The sequence below is a fragment of the Danio rerio genome, chromosome 18 (assembly GCF_049306965.1).
Source record: "Danio rerio strain Tuebingen ecotype United States chromosome 18, GRCz12tu, whole genome shotgun sequence".
Taxonomy (NCBI): domain Eukaryota; kingdom Metazoa; phylum Chordata; class Actinopteri; order Cypriniformes; family Danionidae; genus Danio; species Danio rerio.
In genome coordinates this window covers 27,160,728-27,174,159 of record NC_133193.1, presented here as the reverse complement: position 1 = coordinate 27,174,159, position 13,432 = coordinate 27,160,728, and the positions used below count along the sequence as shown (strand labels likewise).

Here is a 13,432-nt window from a genome sequence, read left to right as displayed (position 1 = left end):
TAATTGGTTGTTGCTTGTTCTTTTAATAGTCTGTATTTATATGACCAAGTTAACACATTTACAATTTAACTAAATTACATCTGTTTACCAAAAAATACAAATAAAATCTAACCTGATGTTTTACAATTAATTGTATTATTATTGAATGTTGCAACTGCCCCCCTGCTCAGGGTCAGTTGCAACATTTGACTTTGTTCAAGTGAAATTCCAACATGGCGCATGTGAAACAATAAAAGAAAAGCAAAAAAGTCAAACATGGTAATAGTCTGTTTTTATTGCAGATATTTGGAATGCATTTGCTTGGCCCTTTTCTCTGTGGGTACATTCTGCTTTGCTTAAGTCGGTGTGCTACCGGCAGAGCTGCCCAAACTGTTCTTTAAACAGTTCAGTGCATTTTTCCCTTCGTCCCTTGGCAGTTCTGCGGAATGTTAGTTTGTGAGACTTGTAGTTAATTTGCAAGTCAGTCGACAGAGCTAGTTCCGTGCGGTCAGGACCACAGATGTGACTAAACTGCCCAATGCCACCACCAGAGCTCCGAGCAGAAACTTCCAAGAAATTCCCTGGAAGAGTAAGAAACAAGATCAAACGACGGAGGGGCTTGGACTCTGGCACATTTTAAAAGGACTCTTCCACCACTCTTATTCCTCTCACTAGGTGGTAATCAGTCACTTACAAACGGCTTCTTTTTGGGAGGAGGTGTCAGAAAGGGCGCAATGTTTTCGCCGAACACTCGAGCTGGTTTAGCTTGCCAGTTCTGGCTCTCATTTTCCCCCGCCTGTCTTTTGACCAGTTTGGAAAGTTCAGCATGAATAGCCTATAAAATACAACATGGACACATGTATGAGCACTTAAAATTATACTCAAAGCAACACAACAGAAGCAATTTTTTTAACCTGGTTTGAACTTTATTGTTTACGGAATAATGCGCTCCCGACGCAGTTTCCAACGCTGACCAAAAGAGAGCGCCATTTCACCGAATTAAAGCCTATTGACGTGCAACTTGGAAACTACTCTGGTTGGTTGTCAGTCGTCTTTCTAAAAGGAACACAACTTCATCTGAAAGGTATACTCCAAATTAAAGGATATATTTAGTAATTTAAGAAACCCTTTTTGTATAGTTTGTAAGTTGTGAGAATGAGCTGCTTGTGTTGAGCTTTAAACTGTCAAGTCAAGTTGTTTGACCTTGATTTGATCTTTTCCGAGAATTACTTATGACTGAAATCGCCTCATATGTGATATAATTTTCTACTTTAACACTATGCAGCTTCCTTATGAACGAGTCTGCATATTACACTTACTGTGTGACTGCCATCAATATATATTTGTGTGTACCATACTTCAGACCATATGATATATGGCACATGTTACCACATTTTCGATCCCAGCCAGGCCTTTTCTGACTCTGTGATCCCAATTTGAATTTTGCAATGAGTTCCCTTCTGAAGGAATGTTTACTTTTTGCCTGGCCATCCAGACAAGTGTCATTATATGAGCAGCAGATATTTTAGTTTTATCTAGACAATGCTCGCTTTTCACCATGGTCAAAGTACATTCTTGATGGGACCTGATGCCACTTACAAAATCATTCATGTGCAGGCCCAGGTACAATTAGTGGGTTTTCTTTGATTAAGTATTTCTATGTGTGAGTGCATGCATGTCGATGCTTTATATCTTATACACATTTGACTTCTTTTTAAGGCACATATCAAGTCAGCCAATACCTCAGCGCATGTACTGTAGATTTGGTCAAGATGATCTGCTGAAATTTAAACCATGAACTAAAATGAGAAAGCTGATTTAATAGATAGTTTAGCCAAAAATTAATACTTACTCAACTTTTATTTTCCTTCAGTTTCTATCTTCTGAAAGAAGATATTTTGAAGCAAGCTGAAAACCTGTAACTATCGACTTCCATAGCATAAAAAACAAATTTTGTGGCAGTCAATGGTTACAAGTTTACAGCTTTCTTCTAAATATTTTCTATTTTGTGTTTTGGAAAAAGTTAAGGGTGAATAAATAATGAGTATTCAATTTTCAAATTTTCAGTTTTGAGTGAACTATCCCATTAAGTGACCATGAATGTAGCATGGTTGTTGGTGCCAAAGAGGCTGGAATGAAGATTGCAGTAACGGCTGAACAGAGAATGGTCTGAAAAAGTAAACATTTCTAGAAAGTGGCAGTTATGTGGGTCAAATTGCCTTGTTCATGCCAGAGAATGGCCAGGTAGTGAGCTTCTAGAAAGACAACAGTAACTCAACCAACCACTCATTATAACAGAGAAGTAAACACAACAAATCAAACTTTAAAGCAGATGAGCAACAGCAACAGAAAAGGAGATTTTCATTGACGTCTCAACAAAATTAGACAATATAGAAGATTAGAAAAAGTTTGCCTGGTCTATAGAGTTTTGATTTCTGCTGTGGAATTAAGACGTTAGGGTCAGAATTTGTTTTAAACAGCAATAAAGGATGAATTCATCCTGCCTTTGACTGGTATAATGGTGTGAGGGATAGTATCTTGTCACACTTTGGTGTCACACTGATCATGTGAACTACATTGTGTATCATGTGATGAAGGCTACTTCTAGCAGAATTTCACACCATGTCACAAAGATCAAATATGACAATGGCTGTTTCTCAGTATGCGTTCTTCAGCGGTCTTTTGTCCTCGTGTTCTCGTGTAACGTCATCATCAGCTGCCAAAATTCAGTTCCAATATTCAAGACCGCAAGAACAGAGGACGCGTGAAACTTCCCGGATGTGTTCTTGCACTGATGCAGACTTGAGTACCAAACCCGCTCTAGAAGTCCCAGAAGCCATTGCGACTGGAGGTGGGAAGCGTTCTATTTAGTTTTATTTTTAAAGTTTAGAGATCTAACTTATTTACCTCTGGAGTTTCCCTAAATGAAACGGTGAATATAAACATTACCATGGACATCTTAATAAAGGAATAAACACATTAAGGGTGTTTGTTTGCTGAAATTTGTATGAAAATCTATTTTATTTGTATTGTGCGAGGTATATTTATTATTTTTAATGCACATATTTAAAAAAGGGGAAAAACAGTAAATCGTTGTATGAATGCTGTAATGTTTAAATAATATTCCATTAAAAACCTGTGAAGGTTATCAGGAAGAATGCAGCAACTCATTTCTCACAGGATGCGTTCTCTGTCCTCGCGGTCTCCTGGGTTCGTTCTTCCAAAGACACCTAGCAAGACCGGTTTACACAAGAACGCAAGTCTGTTCTCTGCGTACTTTGAATTGAGAAACAGCCAATGAGTTCACTATTTTAAAATGGCCTCCATGATCACCGACATTCGACAGTCAAACACCTTTTAGGTGTAGAGGAATAGGAGATTTATCTCATGGATGTGCGGCAAAGAAATCTCAAGCAACTTTGGGAGGCTTTTATGTCAAAATGAACCAAAGTCTCCGCCTGTTAAGTGGTCATGCATGAAATACTGTTTCTGGGTCCAAGCCGCTACTCATTTGAATATTAGTTTATGACCACTTTTAATCAAATCACACATTAAAGTGATTTTTTTTAATGTAATCATGGAGTATATCAGGACATGCTGCATTACAGACACCAATATTTAAAAAAAATGAATTACCATTTGACCATCTCAGGCAGATCTAAAGGCAAAAATGGGCCCAACCTTATAAAAGTAAGATGTACCTATTAAAGTGGCCAGAGTGTGTAGCCCAGGATATAGTTATTTAAAACTGAGAATAAATTTTGAGCCTGTTTTGATATAGCAGGCATAAATTCATCATATATTACATATTGTCTAAAAACATCTACTCACAAAACATAAAAAATTATTTATGTATCATGGGTTTTCAAGGAAGAACTGGAGCTGCAATCCTATAGCAGAACAGATCAGATATGACATTTTGTTATTTATTATTCTTAACAGAATGGACTATTATATTCTCTCCAATGTTATGAATGAAGCTGATTGTTCTGTTTATTGCTTTAAGCATGTCATAAACATCCATGGTGTGTATGGTGCTGATTCACTTTATTACAGGAAGGTGTGTTTGTGTGTATGTGTGTTTAACTTTGTCAGTGTACTGGCTCCAGACAGTCTTAATCTTGGTGGCTGCTCTGAGGATTTAACACTAACTACTCTTAAAGGCATGATGGGACAAGTTTTGGCTGTGGATTGTTACACTGTACAAAAGCTATTCTCTAATATTGTAAGAGTCTACTTGTAGAAACAAATCTTTTGTGCATGTTCACTAAAATATCGCTGACTTAAATTTGCTGGAATTTCTCAGAACGGGTTTTCATTTGGTTTTAGTTAGTCTAGATGGCATTTCATTTAGTTTTATTTAGTCTAGACTGTTTTTCATTTAGCCTTAAGTTTGTTTAGTAAATTGGAATTGACCTGTAAAAAACCGTGACAGGTCTGTTAATGTGTTGAAAACACAGAAGAGATTAAAAAATATTTAGAATTGGACAGCCATTTTGTCTGTCTCTTAACTAGGCCAAATGGATCTGCAGTCCCGAAGAGAACAATGAATCATTCTCTGCTGCTCGTTTAAAATCATTTTAGAAAGTGCTTGTGCTAATGAACATTGAAAGCTTAATAGAATCATAAACCTAAATGTTATAATGCAGCTTTCATGCACTCACTTCACCCCGGAGCCACAGTGAATACGAGTTGGCCTTGAATTGGAAATAAAAATAAATAACAGCAGTGCAGCAGTCAGGCCAGGTGTTTCATAAAGGCCTTGGTTGATCTGTAAATAGCTGCTAATGGGATTGTCTGTTGCCAGTTCACGTGAAATGTAGATGTGTCCAGGAGATACGGTTACGTCTCTCTCTCACCTTGGTTGATGGCTCCAGTTTCAAAGCCTTCTTCAAGGTCTCCATGGCCTCCTCATACTCGCCCTTGTCTGATAAAAGCTGCATACATATTGTACATTTACAGTTGAGCACAATCCAAGTGTAAAAGACAAACATTCCTAGTTTCAGTGCCTAGTTTGCTGAATAACATGCAGCCCATACCTTTCCTTTCCTGAACAATGCTTTGACGTTCTGGGGATCCAGAAACAGCACATCTTGACTGGTGTGCAGCGCCTCATCGAAATGTCCAAGCTTCAGCTGTGCTGCTGCCAGATTATTCAGACATTTCACTCGATAATCGTTCACTTCTTCTTCTTCCTCTGCCACACAGTTTTGACCATCTGTAGGAGGACAATTTTACAGCCTCGTTGTATAACCCCAAACAATTATCTCAAGGAAATATAAAGACATTTAAAAGTGTGTTTATTATTAACATTCAGTTTCATTTATCGTAACTGAATAATACAATACTTTTCTTGTTTAAAGGTGCTGTATGTAAGTTTTTTACTCTTCTAAAGCATATAAACACCCTAATATGTTTGTAGATATTCAAGAAACATGCAAGTGAACATTCTTGTTTATCTGAAACACAATGCTGAAGTCAGATATTCTGCTTTGAAAATGTGTTTTCCGTGCCGGAACGCTGACTTTTTTGGTTCTTTTAAACTGCCAAAAATATTAGCACCTCGGGTTGCTTCAAAACAGCACATTTCATTCATTCATTCATTCAGGAAGGCTCTCAAAGCTTGCATCCTTGACTGGAATGCGACCTCCGGTGGACAGTAGCAGACTCCGAAATGAGACGCAGTTCCACATGAGGTTACTAATTAGCAGATAATATAAATATTACGAGCATAAACGTTAGGTGAGCAGGATACATTGTAACCCTGTGTCCCAACAACATGTTATATGACAAGATTTGCAGTGATAAACTACTGGGCTTTTTAAACCAGACGAAACACGACAGGAATTTAAATACAGCAATATAGAAGCCCAGAATATGCACTCACTCTGAACAGTGACTATCTGCTGCTTTCAGTAGAATAGCAATAAATATCATATAGAATGGCATTCAAACTCTCAATATTAGCATTTAACACTGAATAAAGCACATGAGGTATACCTGAGCTCTTCTGTTGTTCAGCTGCAGTAAATAGATATCATTTCTAATATATCAATTTGAGGTGTTGGTTAGATCAAAAACTCCTTTTGATACAGAAAATATTTCCTGTATTGCATGCCATTGCTTTTATTTAGAACATGACTTAAATTAGCCTTTAGGCTCGATCCTCAGACTTACTCCTTAATCTGGCAACCTGCGCTTGCATTTGTTTTGATTCAGGAATGTAATACCTAGTTCAACCACTGGCTGTCAAACTTACATACTGCACCTTTAAAGGATTAGTTTAACCAAAAAATTATAACTATGTTATTAATTACTCGTCCTTATGTCGTTTCAGTCCCCTAAGACCTCTGTTCATCTTTGGAGCACAAATTAAGATATTTTAGATGAAATCTGAAAACTCGCTGGTCCCCCATATTTAGCATCTGTCATGATGTTTAACATCCCGAATAGGAACTGAAAACATTGTCAAAAAATGTGACTGTGCCTTCTGTGGTTCACTGTAAACATACAAAGCTCCAAGAATACTTTTGTGCACCACAAAAATGTAAAAACACTTTTATTTGCCTATGTCTTTCTCATGAGGTCATGGTCGGCATGTACTAAAGGCAATATGACACTTGTGTTGTGCTGCTGACTCTAATGGCAATACGTTGTACTGCCTTTAGTAGGGGTTCAAACTTGGTCCTGGAGGGCTGATATTGTGCTGGTTTTAGCTTCAACTTGCCTCAACACACATGCATGGATGTTTCTAGAAGGCCTAGTAAGAGCTTGATTAGCTTGTCTAACTAAAGACTGAGTTTGGACACCCCTGGCCCATAGTACATAGGCACTGTGACCTGACGTATCACGGACGGATGAGACATTGGTAAACAAAGTTTTTTCTGTCCAGTTGGTTAATATAATCGTATTTAACTACAGCCTTGTTTCCTCATAGGTGTTTTGTTTTTGTTTGTTTTGTTTTTTTATCTGAATGCAGGTTTGCAATACATTTACTAACTGTACCCAAAGACTATATAATACACAAGACATGTCACTCGTATAGTTATAAATGGGGAAAAGTGCAACGGTCAACATGCCGTTCAGGAGCCTATCAGCGATCAACAAAGACGATGAGTTTCTGCAGATTTTGTGTGATTTGAAAGTTTAGAAATGGAACTAAAAAGACAGCTGTTGTTTAAATTTTATTGGTGATTCCTAATATTAAATCTAATCTTAATCTTGGCAAGAAATTTTGGAGAACTTGAGGTTTTGTCCAATCAGACAGAATGCCAGAGCATACTGCCCAAGAGATGTTTTAAAGATGGCCGCCGAGTAAAATAGCTTGCCTTAAAAGGATTTTGCTGTAACAGCGATTCTTGCTGTGACATAATTGAGTTCTTTAAGTATCTGATGCTTAAGACTTCTGTGGAACTGTCATATTCACAAAGCACCTAAAAACCTATCGATCTTTGGAGTCATTTTTGGGGGAAAAAATGGATGGGTTTGAATCACCTATTCCTTCAGTTAGATTCCCATGATTGACTTATTTAAAAACAAAAAGACCTAAATTAATTTGTTCAGTAACACTTGATGATTTATTTAGGAATGTATGATTAGTTGCAGTTTCTTTATCTTTATTGGCAACCGACATGGGGAGTTGATATGCAATGTGTACAAGGGACACACTAGGGACATACCAAGTCGACACCAAACAACTAGCACTAACTATAAACCCAGTTATGTTGTTGTGTTGCATTGGATCGCATCTGGACTAAAAAGCTGTGCGTGAAAACAACAAATTGACAAAAGCTGACTGAAATGAGATGCGCATTCTGCGCTTGCACAAGATGGCCTGTCTTTTCGCCTCTGTAGGGGGCAGAAGTCTTATTTTCTCAATTCGAGAAGGGAAGCCAAACTTTCAATGCATACAGACAAAGCATAAACAAAGCAGCTTTTAGTACCATTCTTACAGTAAATCTCCACAGAGGGAATTGCTCATGCAAATACAGTATGTCTGATAATCTGATAATCCATATTATTTGCAAAGATTTCAGAAATGTAGCAAAATTACAGGCAGCCTCTTTGTGTTTTTTTTTTGGCTTGAATGGGCTATATGCACATCTAGTGTTTTTTCAGCCAATGGTAAACTTCCGGTGAAAGGTTAATGTGACTATTTTTTAATTTTATAAGGGTCCTTTTACAGCATGGATGCTGTAATGTTATTCAAATACATTCAGTAAATAGACTTAAGCATTCATTTAGTTGTTCAAGCATAAAATGAGATGAAAGACTGTGTAAACTCTAGCGTCATCAGTAGCAGCAAGCTAGCAAAGAAAATCCATTGAAAATACTGGGGTAAAATTAATTGTCATATTTTAAAGACATGGTGGGGGAAAATGGAATTAATTGCAGTGCTTCTTGCTCAGTTTGAATGCTCCAATGCCAATTCGACATGCTGAATTTGGCCAATGAGATCCGACGTTAACCCAACGACAGGCCACGTATGGAACACACCAAACCAACCAGCCTGACTTGGTTAAAATGTGGGACAAAAGACAATAGATAAAAGTGGCTAAAAAGGTCTTAAAGAGCAGTTTTTGGGGAAAAAATGAATTTGATAACTTTATGGCCCAATCCCAATTCTATTTTTGTACCCCTACCCCTTCTCCTTGGCCCTTACAACCAAGTGTTAAGGGGGAGGGGTTCAAAATTTCCCCCTAAGAATTGGGACAGCACTGCAGCACCTGCACACGTCATCATATGTCATCCAGAGCTCTTGCTTCATATGAGATCAGACAATCGCGACTGCTGTAGTTATTCCAGTTGTGCTATTTTTTGGTATTTATCTTCAGGAAATCCCTGAAGGCATATATTATGTAAATTTAGATGTGCATTTACACATCTAAATGTAGATGGCCATATTCATCTATGTAAACACACAACACAACATTAACATTATAGCAGACACTGTAAAAAGCTCATTCACAGTCGCTAGACATTACTGACAGGGTATTCGAGTGTCAGAATGTTGTGGGACTGCTGTACAGGAGTTATTATTAGGGATTATAGGTCGCGAAATTTAGTGTTTTTTTTTTTTGTTTTGTTTTTTGTTTTTTTTAAGCATTTTTTTTATCATAAAGCATGACGGTAAAACACAAACACGGTTATGAATATATTAAAACGTGTTTGTTTGTTGTCAAAATTCATAATAATGACAAAAAATACTAATTTGTGGATCTCCTTACTTCCGGGTTTAGCAATGCTGCCGCTGTGGCTGGTGTATTTCGGGAAATTTTCTTACCCCTTGGTTTCGAGTGTGGTCCTAAAAAATCTTCGTTCAAAGGGCTATTCACCCTTTCCTCTTAGCCCTACGCCTTCAAGCTAAAGAGAATTGGGACAGCCCCTGGGCGTGCACATGCGAGGGTTAAGAGGAAGGGCTGAGGGGTAGAATTGGGATTGGGCCGGTATTTTTAGAACATCCTGTCCTGTGCCAAGATTCTGCAAAAAGATGTGGCTACAAAGTAAAAGAAGTTTGTCTAGAGTGTTTTGACATAGAACCAATATATGAAAGCAACACTGCATAAATGCATTATGAATGAAGGACAGTGTGATACTGCATAAATATGTATTTTTGATGATCTTTTGAAGATCTCTACCAGTTTGAAGCTCTTTCTTTGTCAAAAAGGCTTATACTGATGCTCTAAGCAGCACAGATTGTGGCAGTGATGTACAGTAACTTACTGTATCTCCATATTACTTTAACCAAAGTCTTTACCCAAAATAATTTAGAAAATTACCATTTAGTGGCTAATAAGATATTTATATATGAATTAAGAAATTTATTGAGTATAGAATTAAGTAGCGTTTAATATGGGATGCTTGAGTGGTCATGGGAGACCGTGGCAATGTGGAGATCACTTCTGCATATGTGCGGTCATTATCAGTGTCTAATCCAAAGCGGCGCTTTGCACTTTACTGTCTCATTACTGTCAAACGCTCCTCTCAAGATGGGCCAGGCTTTCCAGCAATTACCATGATTAAGGAGGTGGAAATAACATGTAGATTTATTACGTCTGATTAGCGTAAGGTTTAATAAGAGCGTTACTCAGGGTGGTCACAGCTTGCAGACATGACTGAGCATTTCGATGACATGATTACTGATCGAATAGATTAGCTGAGCTGCTAGAACTGGACTGGACTGGACCGAGAGTGGTTACTTGGGTTTTCTTCATAATCACTAAATGATTTATTACACTGTTAGGAGAAAATCCATAAAATTTGTGGTAAAAGTTTGCAGCTGTTGCCAGTATTTTAAAAATACGATAGAAATCATAAAATACATTTTACATGGTTATGGTAAACAACCATATTTCTTTCATTTATATTTAGATGTAATATAATGTATATGTATATATTATTATTAGTATTATTATATAATATTATATTTTGAAGTACTAATATCTATACATCATATCCTTTGTTACAGATAAAAAACACAACAATATTGTTATGTTTTCTTGCTTATCTACCAATGATGGTTGGGTTTTGGGGTGGGGTTTGGTGCCACACCTCCTTTTAAAAATGTAACATTTTATAAATGCACGTCATTAATTTTAAATGTTTAACGCGTCAAAAAATAACGCAGTTTTTTTTTATTTACTGTTTTGGCCGACGTGTTCAGGGCAGCAGAATAATGAGTCCTAACTTTAATCTGCGTACCGGATTGTTCAGTATTTATGCTTTACCATTGCACACACTTTGTAACATTTATTTATCAAGTTTAAGAGTCTCTTCAACACTTATGTTCATTTTATTATGAAGAGATCAGATATTTTGTTTAAATATTTTTGTTTTTGACTATTAAAACAATTTTCCTTAATAATGTTGGTAAATTATATTGGTAAATAAAAAAAAATCAAAATTTTCCTAAATGCATAGTTAAAGTATTCATTAATTATCAATACTGAATAGTATAAGTCATTATATCATGATCTTTTTTTTTTTTTTTTTTTTGCAATATCGCCCAGCCCCTATGTCTTACTGTAGAATTTATAACAGTTTTTTATTGCCGAAATGATGGCTGTTTTTAACTGTGTATAGAATGAAGCCTTTAGAAAAGTGATATAGTTGGTGAGTATTAGTTTACTTGACTATAATGTAGACTGAAAATGTTCCTAGACGTCAAATAACACTTAGCTTAGCATTTTTATAGCACCTTCTTGAACAGCAGTTAAACAATTCAACTAATTTTAAATATTACTTAAATTTTTCAAATGTTGTTGTTGAGATCTGCAGTCTTTTGTATTTCTGAACACATGAATGTTTCTGCATGTAGGGGCTTGTTCCTGTTTACTGCATTAAATGACACAGGTGTTTGAAGGGCGCTGTGGGTTGGATTACCATTTGTGCGCGTTGTAAGCACATCTAGAGCCATGCAGTAAGCCTGTACTGCCTTGCTGAACTCTTCCCTCTGGAAGTAGAAATTTCCTCGCTCTCGTTTCTGGTTGCCAATGCGGATCCGGTCAGGTACGGGCAGTAAAAGAGGGTCTGGCTTTTCTCTGAAGTCTAGAAGCTGTAGCTGATACAGGAGAGGAGCCCAGGCTGGTATATCAGGCTCCCTGCCAATAAAACACATAGAAAACAATGAAGCCTTCACAAAATTTCAGTCCACAGAAACCTCTGATATGAAGCACTTAATCTTTACTATTGATTAAAATAATCAACTTTATTATATTTTTATCTATTAGTATATCTGTCAATCTATCTGTTTATTGATATGTTCTATCTGATAGATAGATAGATATATAGATAGACAGACAGACAGACAGACAGACAGACAGACAGACAGATATTATTCACAAAACCATTAAAACAACACCGCAATCGGGATTTTACAGTAAATATAAAACGTAGTTATTTAATAATATAAAAAAGCATAAGAATAATTTTACTGCCTTTTTTAATTAAATTCTCATTACCACAATGTGTCTGTGTCTGAATGCTATGTCATTAAACACATATTAACATGAATATTTTAGAATTAAAAACAAATTGATAGTTCTAATAGATTATTTTACATGAAATATTGTTCTTAATATTAATGTATAATAATAATAAAGTTGAAAAATAATGTGTTCATGAGTAATTTTTCATTCTTCGCAACAATTAAACGACACACACAAAGTTAATTTTTTGGGTGAAAGAGCACATGGGCCAGTTACTTCAAGATGGCTGAGCTATGAGCATTTCTTTACATTTTTCTAGTTTATAATACATTTTCTTGTGTCAGAATGTTTACACAATTTTTTGATTATCATTACCGAAACACTTTTCTACATTTATTTTTTTGTTTAATGAAAATGTACTTTTTTAAAAAAGTCTAAATATATTCACTGAGTAAATATTAGCTAATTCATCATAGTTTCCCTATTTTTAGCAAAAAATACTGCAGCACAGTCAACTCCGTCAGCTCCATTCTCATTCAATCATTTAAGTACAGTTTAGGTAGAGAGGACTTATGTTTCGGGAATGAGAATTTAAATATATTTCATATATATATATATATATATTAAAAAAAAAACTTTTATGAATTGAATGTTGATTTAAAATGTGATTTATGATTTGTTAAATTCTAGAAGGTTAGTAAGTGAAAAATGAAACGTTTTTGCAAAAGCGAGATTGACACATTTGGTGAAAAAAATAAAGTACAACTGCTCAAGAAGTACAGAAGGGAAGAAAGAGAAATTTTAGATTTGAAGATGTCATAGCAGCTGTAATTACGAAAGAGAATTAAGAAACATCCAACTGTATTATGAAATGTACAAACACGCATATAAACAAAAGCATTTAGCTGCTTACTATAAGGTGTTTTGTGTAAGATACCATAGGCATAGCTAAATAATTAGTGTTCAATACATGGAAATGGCCACACCATGAGCCCCAAACACCATTGTTTTCTTGTTCGAACAAAACAGTCTGTTACATTGCTCATGGAATGCACATGAATTTGCATGTCCCAGGCTGGGTTTGATTGGTCACAACATTTCCTAATGAGATTACAACAATGATACCCCAACCCACCCCCCACCTTTTTTACATTTTAAGGTTAAAAATATATCTGTGTGTCCATTCATTCCTTTCAGACAGACAGATTGATAGACTTCAGAGGGAAGGACTGTCAGACAAATAGCTAGATGTCATACAGAAAAACAAATGAATGGATAACAGACAGAGAGATATATATCCATTCGATCTGTGTCTGACTTTGATATATATCCGTTTGCCTGTCTGTCTGTCTGTCTGTCTGTCTGTCTGTCTGTCTGTCTGTCTTTAGATATATTAGTGAGTGTCAGATAGTTTTGAAAATGTTAGCAGTTTGTTGAAGTATTTCTGTTCTCTCGCTCTTTTTAAGTATATCTTCTTTCGAGTAATTCTGTTATTCTTGAGCTGCAGTAATGCGGTTGTTTTTGTT

The 13,432-nt window shown here is 36.1% G+C and overlaps 1 protein-coding gene across 1 annotated transcript in view; it reads right to left on the bottom strand.

Moving 5' to 3' along the window:
* Window positions 1–254: 254 nt before the first annotated feature.
* fkbp16 (FKBP prolyl isomerase 16) overlaps window positions 255–13,432 on the bottom strand; it is a 93,010-nt gene continuing 79,832 nt past the window's right edge. The window contains exons 4-8 of the mRNA NM_001386852.1: window positions 11,362–11,579; window positions 5,019–5,197; window positions 4,839–4,916; window positions 674–814; window positions 255–560 (exon numbers count right to left, since the gene is read on the bottom strand). Coding sequence (NP_001373781.1) covers window positions 474–560; window positions 674–814; window positions 4,839–4,916; window positions 5,019–5,197; window positions 11,362–11,579 — 703 coding nt within the window. The 3' untranslated portion in view covers window positions 255–473. The remainder of the gene's footprint in view (window positions 561–673; window positions 815–4,838; window positions 4,917–5,018; window positions 5,198–11,361; window positions 11,580–13,432) is intronic.